This window comes from Squalius cephalus (assembly GCF_949319135.1).
Source record: "Squalius cephalus genome assembly, chromosome: 16".
Classification (NCBI taxonomy): domain Eukaryota; kingdom Metazoa; phylum Chordata; class Actinopteri; order Cypriniformes; family Leuciscidae; genus Squalius; species Squalius cephalus.
Window position 1 is genome coordinate 132877 of NC_137137.1, and position 13536 is coordinate 146412.

At 45.6% G+C, this 13536-nt stretch overlaps 2 protein-coding genes across 2 annotated transcripts; both read right to left on the bottom strand.

The window, feature by feature from the left end:
* Positions 1-143: 143 nt before the first annotated feature.
* On the bottom strand, positions 144-7029 carry LOC307174350 (coiled-coil domain-containing protein 112-like; the record flags this gene model as incomplete). Its single annotated transcript, XM_079898109.1, has 5 exons — positions 144-281; positions 506-601; positions 692-1102; positions 2878-3112; positions 6911-7029. The coding sequence occupies 5 exons, from the start codon at positions 7027-7029 to the stop codon at positions 144-146; spliced, it is 999 nt and encodes a 332-aa protein (XP_079754235.1).
* A 30-nt stretch (positions 7030-7059) lies between these two features.
* Positions 7060-9081, bottom strand: LOC307173403 (coiled-coil domain-containing protein 112-like). The gene is made up of 4 exons (XM_079896495.1): positions 8853-9081; positions 8668-8774; positions 7678-7767; positions 7060-7222 (listed from the first exon to the last, which is right to left on the bottom strand). Exons 1-4 carry the CDS (start codon positions 8897-8899, stop codon positions 7086-7088), a joined length of 381 nt encoding a protein of 126 aa, XP_079752621.1. The 5' UTR covers positions 8900-9081; the 3' UTR covers positions 7060-7085.
* Positions 9082-13536: the final 4455 nt, after the last annotated feature.

The following is a 13536-nucleotide window of genomic DNA, read 5'->3' on the forward strand; positions in this document are numbered from 1 at the left end:
GTGGAATGTGGATCTCGGCAAAGGATTCACACGGTCTCTGCATGCAGGGCAGACGTGGTGTCATCGGTGCTTCCGCGATCAGTCATACAGAGGCGTTCCCATAGTGAGATACCGAACGAATGTTATCAGAAAACCGGGTTATGTCAGTAGAATCTCCTGTACCTGTGTGAGGTGTGCAGCAGTGGAGCGGCTCCTGATCCCGACGGGCCGATGTTCCTCATGCGCTGCTCCCAGACTTCAGTGCGCCTCCACAGTCTGGAGGGATCACGGCTCACCTCAACCTGACACACACAAAGTTAGTTTGTTTTAAAAGAGACGAGAACAAAACTGAGCTGAGTTGAGCTGAATAATGACTTTGATAAAGTTTGCATCATTGATTCTGTTATTTTCCTGTTTATCACTGTGAAGCGGCTTTGAAACAATCTTTACTGTATAAAGTGCTGTATATATGAAATAAGTCCACAGTGTCAGCTGTGCTTGTAAGATTGGAATTGATTCATCAAACCTTCTCCTTGAGCTTCTCCAGCGTCCTTTGCCGCTCCCAGCGCTCCTGCTCTTTACTCTGTTTCTCCTGGAGCTTTTCCTCCAGACGAACTGAATCCTGAGGAGAGAAAGAACAGCAGGAAATGGTGTCTCAGGATCCGCTGTATGGGATGATCACACAGATCTCAGGATGATCACACACACTCACTCTGTCCTGGAAGCGTCGGATGGCCTCGTTCGCCCCGCGCTGTCTCTCCTCTCTCTCCACTCTCCTCTTCTCCTCCTCCTCCATCAGACGCTGGTCCTCCTCCTCCTTCTTCTGCTGAACAAGAGCCTCGATCTGCAGCTTCACCTCCAGCTGGCGCCGCTGCTCTTCTTTAGCTCTTCTTCTCTGCAGGATCTGGTTCCTCAGCCGCTGCTCCTGCTCCTGCTCTCGCTCCTGTGTTCTCCGGCTCCTCCAGGCCTGGAGTCTCTCAGACGCCTCCCTGCGTCTCTGCTCCTGCTTCAGTTTCTGTTGCTCCTGCTCCTGCTCCGGCTCCGGCTCGGCTCCGGCTCGGTCCTGCTGATCTCTCTGCTGATCTCTCTCTCTCTGCTTGGCTTCCCTCCATCTCTGGACGGCCTGGAGGACCAACGCACGAGGTTAACGCTACACAATTATTGCCTTTTTTCCCTATCACATATTTCAGTAATCATCATAAACTAGGATCGACGACGACGCCAACTCCTGCGAAGACTTCAGATGACGCAACATCAACATGCACCAATGCTACATTTTTCTAAATGTCATTTGTTAACAAACAAGTATTCGTTACTTCAGTGAGCTCATTGTTTCTGCCTTAAATTATTACATTGTTTAAATTAATACATTTTTAGCTAACTGTGATTTTGTATATGTACATTTCTGAAATACATAACTCAGACAGTCTCCTCTGATATCAGATCACTGTAAATTGTAATGTAGACTCATGCATTTTCTGTAAAGCTGCTTTGAAACGATGTGTATTGTGAAAAGCGCTATACAAATAAATGTGAATTGAATTGAATAGGATCATTGGAAAGCTTAAACACTCAAAATTCATCCTGTGGAAACCGTTTTGAAATTGGACAAACATGGAACGCGTTAACATGGAAACGGCACTTTAAATCATGTTCGCTGGCTCCTCCCCTAGTGGGCGGCGTCATCTTTCATATTCTATCAATTTGACTGATTTTAAAGTCCCCCTGTGGTGAAAATCAAGCTTTCTATGTGGTGTTTTTAATATGCTTTAAGACAAACCATGTGTAAATTCATAAGTCGACACCATTGCTGAGTATTTCCTCCTTAAAACTGCAGTGAACCAAAGACAGTCTCAAAAACACGCTTTGAAATCGCTGGTGTTTCTGACGTCACAAACTACCTTGTAACCAATCAGATCAACGTGTGATCGTCAACCAGTGGATCTCTGAGCTGAGTGAGTGAGTGGAGGCGGGGCTCATTTGCATATTCATAGAACCACGCATACTAAATGAGGCAAGGGTGTCGAGTTACATTCAAGATATTTTAAGGCATGAAGAATTTTAAAGCAAAAAACGTTTAAATATGTAATTTTGGTGATCAAAGATGAGTTTTAAGGAAAAAAATGGCTACAGGGGGACTTTAAGATTATAATTTTTTTTATAATCTAATATTTTTCTAAACTTGACAAAACACCTATCTTTGAAAAACTCAAGGTTTCAATTATGGTGACTGTTTTATGAAAGAAGTGATATAGTTTTGTGATATCAACTTTACATTTGGACCACAACTACTAGGTTGGACACATGGCTTAGATTTTATAACAATTTGAGACTCTGTAAAACAGGTAATTTGAATAAAATAAAAATCTCTTGCTTTTCAGTAAACTTAAACTTCTTTATGTTCTTTATGTGTTATCGCTTCAGCAATAATCTGCTGAGTGTCTTTAAAAAAGAGATCAACCTTCCGTCGGTTCATTCATCAGTCCAACCCTGAGGGCCCTATTCGAACAATCTGAGCTCATGCTCTTTAGCACACGTCACAAGTGCACTCAGGGCGCGTCCGAATCCACTTTTGCTAGTTTAACGACGAGAAAAATGGTCGGCGCTCCCGGCGCATGGTCTAAAAGGGTCGTCCCTATTCTCTTAATGAGTAATGGGTAATGAGTAAACATGAAATAAACCAGTCAGAGTCTCTTCTCCGCTATTTACGTGAGGGAATTAGCAAGCGGAAAAGCTGACCGCTTCTCTGGAGCAAAAAGCTGTGTGTGTGTGTGTGTGTGTGTGTGTGAGGTTAAAGCACAAGCCGACCATCTACAGGACAAGCCGGATTCCACCATATGATCCAGCCTGGCGCTGCATTGCACCGAGTGTTTAGAGCCCCTAGAGGTCAGAGGTCACCTCTCTCTTCTTCTCCTGCAGGCGCCGCAGCTCCAAGAACCACAGCTCGTGCTGCTTCAGGTCTTCCTCGCTCTTCCCAGGCAAATAAAGCCCTGCTTCCCGCATGAAGGAGTGTTTCCCGCTGTGCTTGGTCCACACGCTGAGGAAGCTCCGGTGGTCCAGCTCGTCCCAGCCGCCCCGTGACCCAGTGCGCTGGAGGAACGAGTCCAGCGCCGCCAGCTCCACCGGGACACTCCTGCCGTCACAGGGGGACAGGGACCAACCACGTTATCTGGAGGACTGTCCTTAACTACACTTTTGGAGTATTATTTTTTCTGGAAACTTTGACAGACATATCGTACTTTTTACTCCACTACATTTCTGTCAGGGTCATTGAGTAGAAAGTAGTTATGTTAGTTAAAGTAGCTACTAGTCAGGGTATGATTTTTTCCCGTCTCTAAAACGTGATTGGATTGTTGCATGTGAGAGACAGCCTATCAGTAATCACTCTTACACCGTGTCCGAACTACACGCGGCGCGGCAATAAAAGCTTCTTCTTACGGTGGCCGAGAGGTGCAAAACAAATCACAATTACAAAAACAAAACAACAATTCAGAAAAAACGGAAAAGGTACGTATATTTTGAGAATGACGTGCTTATCACTGATTGGACGAGACACCTGTCAATCAAGAAATTTGTGATCAACTTTGTTAAATAGAACACATTAAACTTTACTTTGAAGAAGGACATTCATGTGCCGTGATTGTGGACATGCTGGCGACATACCACATAATATTTACTATATTAATAGTGTGATAGGGTTGGGAGCAGGCTTCACTCTATGTTTTTTTAGATTTTCAGAGTGCTGGCCTTATATAACACATATGAAACAAAGTAAAGAGGCCGCACTATGCATATAAAACGTTTATTTTGCACTATATTAATAGTATGTCATGAGTTTAGTATGCCTGAGCACATGGTTAGCATGAGTGTTTCGCGATTAGCGCGATAGCCCGCTATTCATTATAAATGGTCATTATGTCAATGTTATTTGAGTGTATTTTACAGGATTGGCTTTCTCATAACAAATTATTGCTCAACAAAACTAAAACATATCTCATGATTTTTGGTACCAGACAAAAACTCAAATCTGAAACCAATTCCTGTATAATAACTTGTTCTGACCGTACTCCTCTGCCTCAAGTTGAAAAATTTAAATATCTTGGTGTATGGCTAGATTCTGAGCTTTCTTTCAAAATTCATATTGGTCATATCTTACGTAAAGTCAATTATGGAATTAACGTTTTATATCGATCTCGTAATTGTTTCACTTATAGTGTGCGCAGGAAACTCGCTTCTCAACTTATACTTCCGATTTTTGACTATTGTGATGTTGTTTACCAAAACTCTGTAAAATCAGACCTTTCCCGTCTTAAAACCGCTTATAACAGACTGTGCAGATTTGTCCTTGGATGCCCTTTTCTTACCCATCATTGTACAATGTATTATGCCCTGAATTGGCCATCTTTAAATATAAGAAGACAAATGCACTGGCTTCAACTAATATTCAAATGTATTCATTTCAATTATCCGCTTTATTTAAAACAGTATTTTGTTCCTATTACTTCAAATTATCATTTGAGGCACTCTGTTCAGCTTTATTTTTCTGTCCCCCGAGCCAAGAAGACAGTTGGCAAAAGAGCTTTTATGTTCAAAGCCACTTTAGATTGGAATAATTTACCTTCCGATATTAGATCCATTACTTCATTTGGGATGTTTAAGCACACCTTGTCTTCTTACTTTGTGACTGACTGCTCTTGTAATGTACGATGCTGACACAATGTGAATTTTTTTATTTTTTATTTTTTTATTATTTAAATCAATTGTATTATTATTTTGTGATCCAAATACATATATGTATGTATGTGTATGTATGTGTATATATATGTATATGTGTGTATGTGTATGTATGTATGTGTGTGTATGTATGTATGTATGTATGTATATATGTATGTGTGTATATATGTGTGTATGTGTGTATATATATACTTTATATATTTAAATGTATTTCTGCCAATTTGATCTAATGGTTGTAAAGTTCGGTATATTTCGATTAATAGTATTGTTTTTTTGTTTTTTTTGTGTTTGTGTTTCTGTATGTATTTGTTTGTCCAATATGTATAATTGTACTTTTTTTTTTATTTTTATTATTGTTCTTTTGTGATGGTCGTGATGTATTTTAGGACCCCCTTGAAAACGAGATGATGCATCTCAAGGGGTTTATCCTAATAAATAAATTTGAAGTATGAGAGTACATGGTGTTGTTTCAGTCTTATTTTGTTTGTAAAAAGCATGAGATTAGAGTGTTACTAACAACTGTAAATGCCACACGTCATTCTGGGGCTAGCTAGAGCATGAGAACTGCACAGAGACAGTGTTAAATAGCTTGTTGATCATATTTGTCCTGCTAGTGTGATGGAATGTTTAAAGTCACTTATGTGTACAACGGTCATTACTGTAAAAAAGTGATATACATGTTGAGATTGTATGTTTTGAGCTTTTGTTATGCATATTCTCTTATGCTTCATTCTGAGTAAATACACCAACAAAGAAGCCATCACTGCAATGCTCTCTTTTATTTCATTTTTCGACATACCACGACATTAAAAGCTGCGTCGACCAGGACAGTTGTTCGGCTACCAGACAATGTGGTTAGTAGCGTTGCTTCTGCAGAAGTTGCGTGTTAAACGTGATGCCATGTGCGGCTGCTGCAAGAACTCGACCCACCAGGGACAGAACAAGGACACGTCGCAGATTCGCTAGCCGTACCTATCACTCCACGGGCCCGAACTGGCTTTGGCACGTTGATGGGTACGATTTGTTTTCTACCCTCGGTACTTCCAGTATCGCTTGATTCCGGTTCTGGCTTGATTGACAGGTGTCTCGTCCATTCAGCGATAAGTACGTCATTCTCAAAATATACCTACCTTTTCCGTTTTTTCTGAATTGTCGTTTTGTGTTTTCTGAATTGTTATTTTGATTTTAGACTTGCCATTGTGTTTATACTTTGTTGTTTTGTTTTTGTAATTGTGATTTGTTTTGCACCTCTCGCCCACCGTATCTTCTCCATGCTAAGCAGTGTTTGTCCTAGCCAGCCGCGACGGCGACACGCGACGATTCTATTTTAGAAGCGGTTTCTATTTTTCTGTTTCCAGAGTAACTCAGTAGCCTATGTATTTGAATAATGTTTAAATGGTGTAATATTTGTGGATGTGATTATGTAGCTGCTTATCAGGATCTGGTGCCGTGCACTCGCCGCGAGACTCCGCCCACACGCTGCTCTGATTGGCTGTGGGTTTTGATTGATTTTGAAGCATCTGGTAGTCGCGTCGCATCTAGTGTGGACAGACAAATTATTTGTCGCTGGAATCTTATCGCATGGCGTCTGGTTTGGACACGGTGTTAGGGTCACGTGTCGTGAAGTTCTGCGATTGCCCATCATCGTCTTTGAACACTAATCAACTGGTGGCGAAATAAACGAAGACAGATCCTCGGCGCAGTGCATCCATGCAAACTCTTTCAGTTTCGCTGCTTCTTAAAGCAGTTTTGCTGTTATTCAGTTATAGAGATATAGGGGGGTTTAAAGCAGGTTGGATTTTTACAGACCACTTGATTCAGTGAGCATGAATGGACACACACAGATGTGTACTTCTCCTGTGGGGGTGGAAGGAGTGTTAGACGATTATGTCTGTCTGTTTTAGTCAGTTCAGTTTAATTTCTATAGGTTTTATAACATTCTAAAAGCTCTTAATTCCACAGATCCTACAAACTGGCCAGTGTATTCACGGCTTCAGAGGCATGAGGTGCTGTAACAATGCAACAATAATAAAACAATGCATTTACTTTTACTTTTGATACTCAAGTACTTTTAAAAACAAGTACTTCTGTAATTTAACTTCAGTAAAAATCAGTCTTTACAACTTTTACTAGTAATGGAGTCATATTTGACGGGTAGTATCTGTACTGGAGTATGGGAGTTGTGTATCTTGTGCACCTGTGTGTGTCGGCACTCCTGCGGTCCGGGCCGGCGCCGGGAACACGGACCTCGGCTCTCACAGGCACACACCACGCCTCAATCTTCCTCTCCAACACACCGATCTCCTGCCAGACCATCCGCTCGTCCTTCAGCAGCTCCTCGAAACTACAGAGGAGTGTGTGTGAGAGAGAAACTACAGAGAAGTGTGTGTGAGAGCGAAACTACAGAGGAGTGTGTGTGAGAGAGTCTTGTACCTTTGATGCTGTGTGTCTTTGAACATGTTGATGGACGTCTCAATGTCTGTCATGGTGTCTCTCAGTCTCTCAACCACTGAAACTCAAACACGCATGTTCTAAACACATCAGCTCTGGCTAACCCTGGCTAACCCTAACCCCGGCTAACCTAACCCCGGCTAACCTAACCCCGGCTAACCCTAACCCCGGCTAAACCTAACCCTCGGCTCTGAGTCGAGTCATATTATTTACAGCGCTTTCACAGCACAGATCGAACAGCAGCTTTACTGAGATTACAGGAGAATAATGCAACAAAGTTTGTTTCTAGAAGAGAATAGCGTCTCAGTCCAGCTTAAGTAAGTTCAGAGATGCTTCCTTTTGGTTGTAAAAAAGTTATTAATTTAGTTTATATATACAGCCGCTCTGGAGTAAACCGTGATGTCATCGTCCAGCTCAGTTCAGTCCTCATATAATGGTGTCAGTGCAGGAGATCAATAATATTGTTGAATATTAAATTAAATGTCCCCAATTTAATCTGATGGTCAGTCTTACCATCTGGAGTCGGTTTGGTGTCCATGAGCTGCTGCTGGAATCTGAAGACGCCGTTCTTGAGTTTCTGCAGCTGCTGTTGGACTTTCATGACTGATGGACAAACACTGATATTAATATTCCATCCTGAGACTGAACAGATCAACACACATCACTACAGAAGCCCATTTCTGCCACATAAGAAAAAAGAACCAAGCGTTAGAAAACAAGTATGTCGAGTCACATGACATCCAGCCCCTCCTCTCTAGACGTGTAATGGGTGGAGGGATGAGTTGTGGGTGTGGTTGGATATTCTAGCTCCACCCATTAGGCCCTAATTACAGAGATAGTCCTCACTGCAGAACTTGACATCCAGGGGGAGGAGTTGGATCTAGATCCAACTCCTCCCACCTTACATATACCTAAACCTACCAATCTCCACCCCTTAGATCTGGATCCAACTCCGCCTCCTGGATCTCGTGTACTGCAATGAGGTGCTACCGTAATTACATGCGCTGGATGTCTAGAGGAGGAGCGAGACAGAAGCTCCACCCATTTGTTCTGCAATGAGCTGCCTCTCTTGGTAAATCATAATTATTCTATATTTTGAGATAAAAGTTGAAATTATGACATACTAAGTCATGATTATGAGATAAAAAAGTCGAAATTATGACAACTTTTGTCATCATTTCAACCCCAGACAACAACATGTCGGCCCAGATCCGGCCCACATCTGGTACACATGGATTCCACAGGCCGGATCTGGGCCAACACTATGTTGCTGTCTGGGACATTAAATCTCATAATTATGCTTGCTTAGTTTGTCATAATTTCGACTTTTTAGGTCATTATTATCCTAAACAATATCAACTTTTCATTTCATAAATATAAATTAGTACTTCATGTCCTTTACAAAAGCATGTATTTGTTTATTGTGGCAGAAATGGCCAAACTGTACATAAACCCGTCAGTGAGGCGGGAAGCAGCAGGTCACGTGTGTGTGTGTGTGTTTACTGTCGGCGCGCAGGCGCAGATGCAGCTGATCGTTGAGCTCGTGGAACTCGCTGAAAGTCTCTCTGAGATCCTGTCGTCTGATCGCTTCGCGCTCCTCTTTACTCAGCCTGTGTGTATGAAGACAGTAATAAACCATAAAGACACGAGAGTCTCTCTGTTAACAGAATAAACATGAATTAACTCACAATCTTCTGAGACTTTCCGCTTCCCGTAGAAAATCCGAGGCAGACATTCGGCCAACTTAAAAGCGCGCGCGATCGAAGCGAGAGAAGATCAATGTTAACAGCCGAATGCAATAATAATTAAGCTCAAACACCTCATATAATCATAATCATGTAGAGATATCGCGCTAAAATCATGTCAGTAAGCAGGGAATGATCCGTAGCGGCTTTGTCTGAACTGTTGCCATGGCAACGACTCATTTACAACGTCTGCCCAAACTGCCTTAAAGGGACAGTTCACCCTTACATGAAAACTTGTCATCATTTACTCGCCCTCATGTTGGTCTTCTGTTGAACAAAAAATAATATTTTGAAGAATGTTGGTGACCAAACATCTGATGGCAGCCATTGACTTCAAGTCAAGTCTTTATTTATTTATTTATCAAGCCTTTATTTATTTAGCGCTTTTTACAATGCAGATTGTTTCAAAGCAGCTTTACAGAGATAACAGAAATACGGCCCGGATCCGGCTGACTACATCATGCGTTGTGGTAGTGTCTAGGAGCAGGTCCACCATCTGATCTGGGTACGGCCCGGATCCGGCTGACTACATCATGCGTTGTGGTCGTGTCTAGGCGCAGGTCCTCCATCTGATCTGGGTACGGCCCGGATCCGGCTGACTACATCATGCGTTGTGGTCGTGTCTAGGCGCAGGTCCTCCATCTGATCTGGATACGGCTCGGATCCGGCTGACTACATCATGCGTTGTGGTCGTGTCTAGGCGCAGGTCCTCCATCTGATCTGGGTACGGCCCGGATCCGGCTGACTACATCATGCGTTGTGGTAGTGTCTAGGAGCAGGTCCTCCATCTGATCTGGATACGGCCCGGATCCGGCTGACTACATCATGTGTTGTGGTCGTGTCTAGGCGCAGGTCCTCCATCTGATCTGGGTACGGCCCGGATCCGGCTGACTACATCATGCGTTGTGGTAGTGTCTAGGAGCAGGTCCACCATCTGATCTGGATACGGCCCGGATCCGGCTGACTACATCATGCGTTGTGGTCGTGTCTAGGCGCAGGTCCTCCATCTGATCTGGATACGGCCCGGATCCGGCTGACTTCATCATGTGTTGTGGTCGTGTCTAGGCGCAGGTCCTCCATCTGATCTGGGTACGGCCCGGATCCGGCTGACTACATCATGCGTTGTGGTAGTGTCTAGGAGCAGGTCCACCATCTGATCTGGATACGGCCCGGATCCGGCTGACTACATCATGTGTTGTGGTCGTGTCTAGGCGCAGGTCCTCCATCTGATCTGGATACGGCTCGGATCCGGCTGACTACATCATGCGTTGTGGTCGTGTCTAGGCGCAGGTCCTCCATCTGATCTGGATACGGCCCGGATCCGGCTGACTACATCATGCGTTGTGGTCGTGTCTAGGCGCAGGTCCTCCATCTGATCTGGGTACGGCCCGGATCCGGCTGACTTCATCATGTGTTGTGGTCGTGTCTAGGCGCAGGTCCTCCATCTGATCTGGATACGGCCCGGATCCGGCTGACTGCATCATGTGTTGTGGTCGTGTCTAGGCGCAGGTCCTCCATCTGATCTGGATACGGCTCGGATCCGGCTGACTACATCATGCGTTGTGGTCGTGTCTAGGCGCAGGTCCTCCATCTGATCTGGATACGGCCCGGATCCGGCTGACTACATCATGCGTTGTGGTCGTGTCTAGGCGCAGGTCCTCCATCTGATCTGGGTACGGCCCGGATCCGGCTGACTTCATCATGTGTTGTGGTCGTGTCTAGGCGCAGGTCCTCCATCTGATCTGGATACGGCCCGGATCCGGCTGACTGCATCATGTGTTGTGGTCGTGTCTAGGCGCAGATCCTCCATCTGATCTGGATACGGCCCGGATCCGGCTGACTACATCATGTGTTGTGGTCGTGTCTAGGCACAGGTCCTCCATCTGATCTGGATACGGCCCGGATCCGGCTGACTACATCATGCGTTGTGGTAGTGTCTAGGCGCAGGTCCTCCATCTGATCTGGATACGGCCTGGATCCGGCTGACTACATCATGTGTTGTGGTCGTGTCTAGGCGCAGGTCCTCCATCTGATCTGGATACGGCCCGGATCCGGCTGACTACATTATGCGTTGTGGTAGTGTCTAGGCGCAGGTCCTCCATCTGATCTGGATACGGCCCGGATCCGGCTGACTACATCATGCGTTGTGGTCGTGTCTAGGCGCAGGTCCTCCATCTGATCTGGGTACGGCCCGGATCCGGCTGACTTCATCATGTGTTGTGGTCGTGTCTAGGCGCAGGTCCTCCATCTGATCTGGATACGGCCCGGATCCGGCTGACTGCATCATGTGTTGTGGTCGTGTCTAGGCGCAGGTCCTCCATCTGATCTGGATACGGCTCGGATCCGGCTGACTACATCATGCGTTGTGGTCGTGTCTAGGCGCAGGTCCTCCATCTGATCTGGATACGGCCCGGATCCGGCTGACTACATCATGCGTTGTGGTCGTGTCTAGGCGCAGGTCCTCCATCTGATCTGGGTACGGCCCGGATCCGGCTGACTTCATCATGTGTTGTGGTCGTGTCTAGGCGCAGGTCCTCCATCTGATCTGGATACGGCCCGGATCCGGCTGACTGCATCATGTGTTGTGGTCGTGTCTAGGCGCAGATCCTCCATCTGATCTGGATACGGCCCGGATCCGGCTGACTACATCATGTGTTGTGGTCGTGTCTAGGCACAGGTCCTCCATCTGATCTGGATACGGCCCGGATCCGGCTGACTACATCATGCGTTGTGGTAGTGTCTAGGCGCAGGTCCTCCATCTGATCTGGATACGGCCTGGATCCGGCTGACTACATCATGTGTTGTGGTCGTGTCTAGGCGCAGGTCCTCCATCTGATCTGGATACGGCCCGGATCCGGCTGACTACATCATGCGTTGTGGTCGTGTCTAGGCGCAGATCCACCATCTGATCTGGATACGGCCCGGATCCGGCTGACTACATCATGCGTTGTGGTCGTGTCTAGGCGCAGGTCCTCCATCTGATCTGGGTACGGCCCGGATCCGGCTGACTTCATCATGTGTTGTGGTCGTGTCTAGGCGCAGGTCCTCCATCTGATCTGGATACGGCCCGGATCCGGCTGACTGCATCATGTGTTGTGGTCGTGTCTAGGCGCAGATCCTCCATCTGATCTGGATACGGCCCGGATCCGGCTGACTACATCATGTGTTGTGGTCGTGTCTAGGCACAGGTCCTCCATCTGATCTGGATACGGCCCGGATCCGGCTGACTGCATCATGTGTTGTGGTCGTGTCTAGGCGCAGATCCTCCATCTGATCTGGATACGGCCCGGATCCGGCTGACTACATCATGTGTTGTGGTCGTGTCTAGGCACAGATCCTCCATCTGATCTGGATACGGCCCGGATCCGGCTGACTACATCATGTGTTGTGGTCGTGTCTAGGCACAGGTCCTCCATCTGATCTGGATACGGCCCGGATCCGGCTGACTACATCATGCGTTGTGGTAGTGTCTAGGCGCAGGTCCTCCATCTGATCTGGATACGGCCCGGATCCGGCTGACTACATCATGTGTTGTGGTCGTGTCTAGGCACAGGTCCTCCATCTGATCTGGATACGGCCCGGATCCGGCTGACTACATCATGCGTTGTGGTAGTGTCTAGGCGCAGGTCCTCCATCTGATCTGGATACGGCTCGGATCCGGCTGACTGCATCATGCGTTGTGGTCGTGTCTAGGCGCAGGTCCTCCATCTGATCTGGATACGGCCTGGATCCGGCTGACTACATCATGTGTTGTGGTCGTGTCTAGGCGCAGGTCCTCCATCTGATCTGGATACGGCCCGGATCCGGCTGACTACATCATGCGTTGTGGTCGTGTCTAGGCGCAGATCCACCATCTGATCTGGGTACGGCCCGGATCCGGCTGACTTCATCATGCGTTGTGGTCGTGTCAAGGTCACAGAGATGATCTAACAAGTGTTGTGGCATTAAATGCAGAATAGAAACACTCATGAGCAAGATATTGGGATGTGATTGATGAAGACAGGTTAATTATCTTAGGAGCTTTAATAGATTGAGCCTCGAGGACTCGTTTACAGTCTCACTTTCCAACTTTTAGCCTCAGAAAGAGAGAAAAAGAATAATACTGCATGAAATTTCTTTCTTTTTAACAGTGGAGCTGAAGAAATGAACAAACACTTTAACTCACAGTGTCTTGAAGATTAACAACATAAACATTCTTTGGGCTGTTATCAGCTAATTACTTGAAAGCTATCTTTATCACTAAATAATTGGTCATCTGTGCCTGTTTCAAAGGGTTTTCAGGAAGTTCATTGTGTGAAAATATACAATAAATAACGCAGATATTTATTTATAACATTTGACTGAGTAAAGATTTAGTTTAACCAATAGCGGGTCTTGTCATGTTTCAGGCCCATTTGTTAAAACGTCAACTGTGGAAACATCAGTGTCACTTGGACCAACCTGAAAGCTTGATTGCAGATTTGGAAGTTTCCAGAAGCACAAACGCTGAATCTAGAAGTTCTTCACGCTGATCTGAGTTCAGATGTATGAACAGAATCAGCTTTAAACAGGAACAAGTGAAGAACAATCACTGCACAATATGATGACACGCCAAGAGCAAAACATTTGTGACAAACTTCCTCAACTG

Coding starts and splice junctions, on each gene's coding strand:
- LOC307173403 (XM_079896495.1), bottom strand. CDS start 8,899: ATGTCTGCCTCGGATTTTCTACGGGAAGCGGAAAGTCTCAGAAGATT. Junction 8,775..8,852: donor GCGGAAAGTCTCAGAAGATT/GTGAGTTAATTC, acceptor TCATACACACAG/GCTGAGTAAAGAGGAGCGCG. Junction 7,768..8,667: donor TCTGCGCCTGCGCGCCGACA/GTAAACACACAC, acceptor TTTGTCCATCAG/TCATGAAAGTCCAACAGCAG.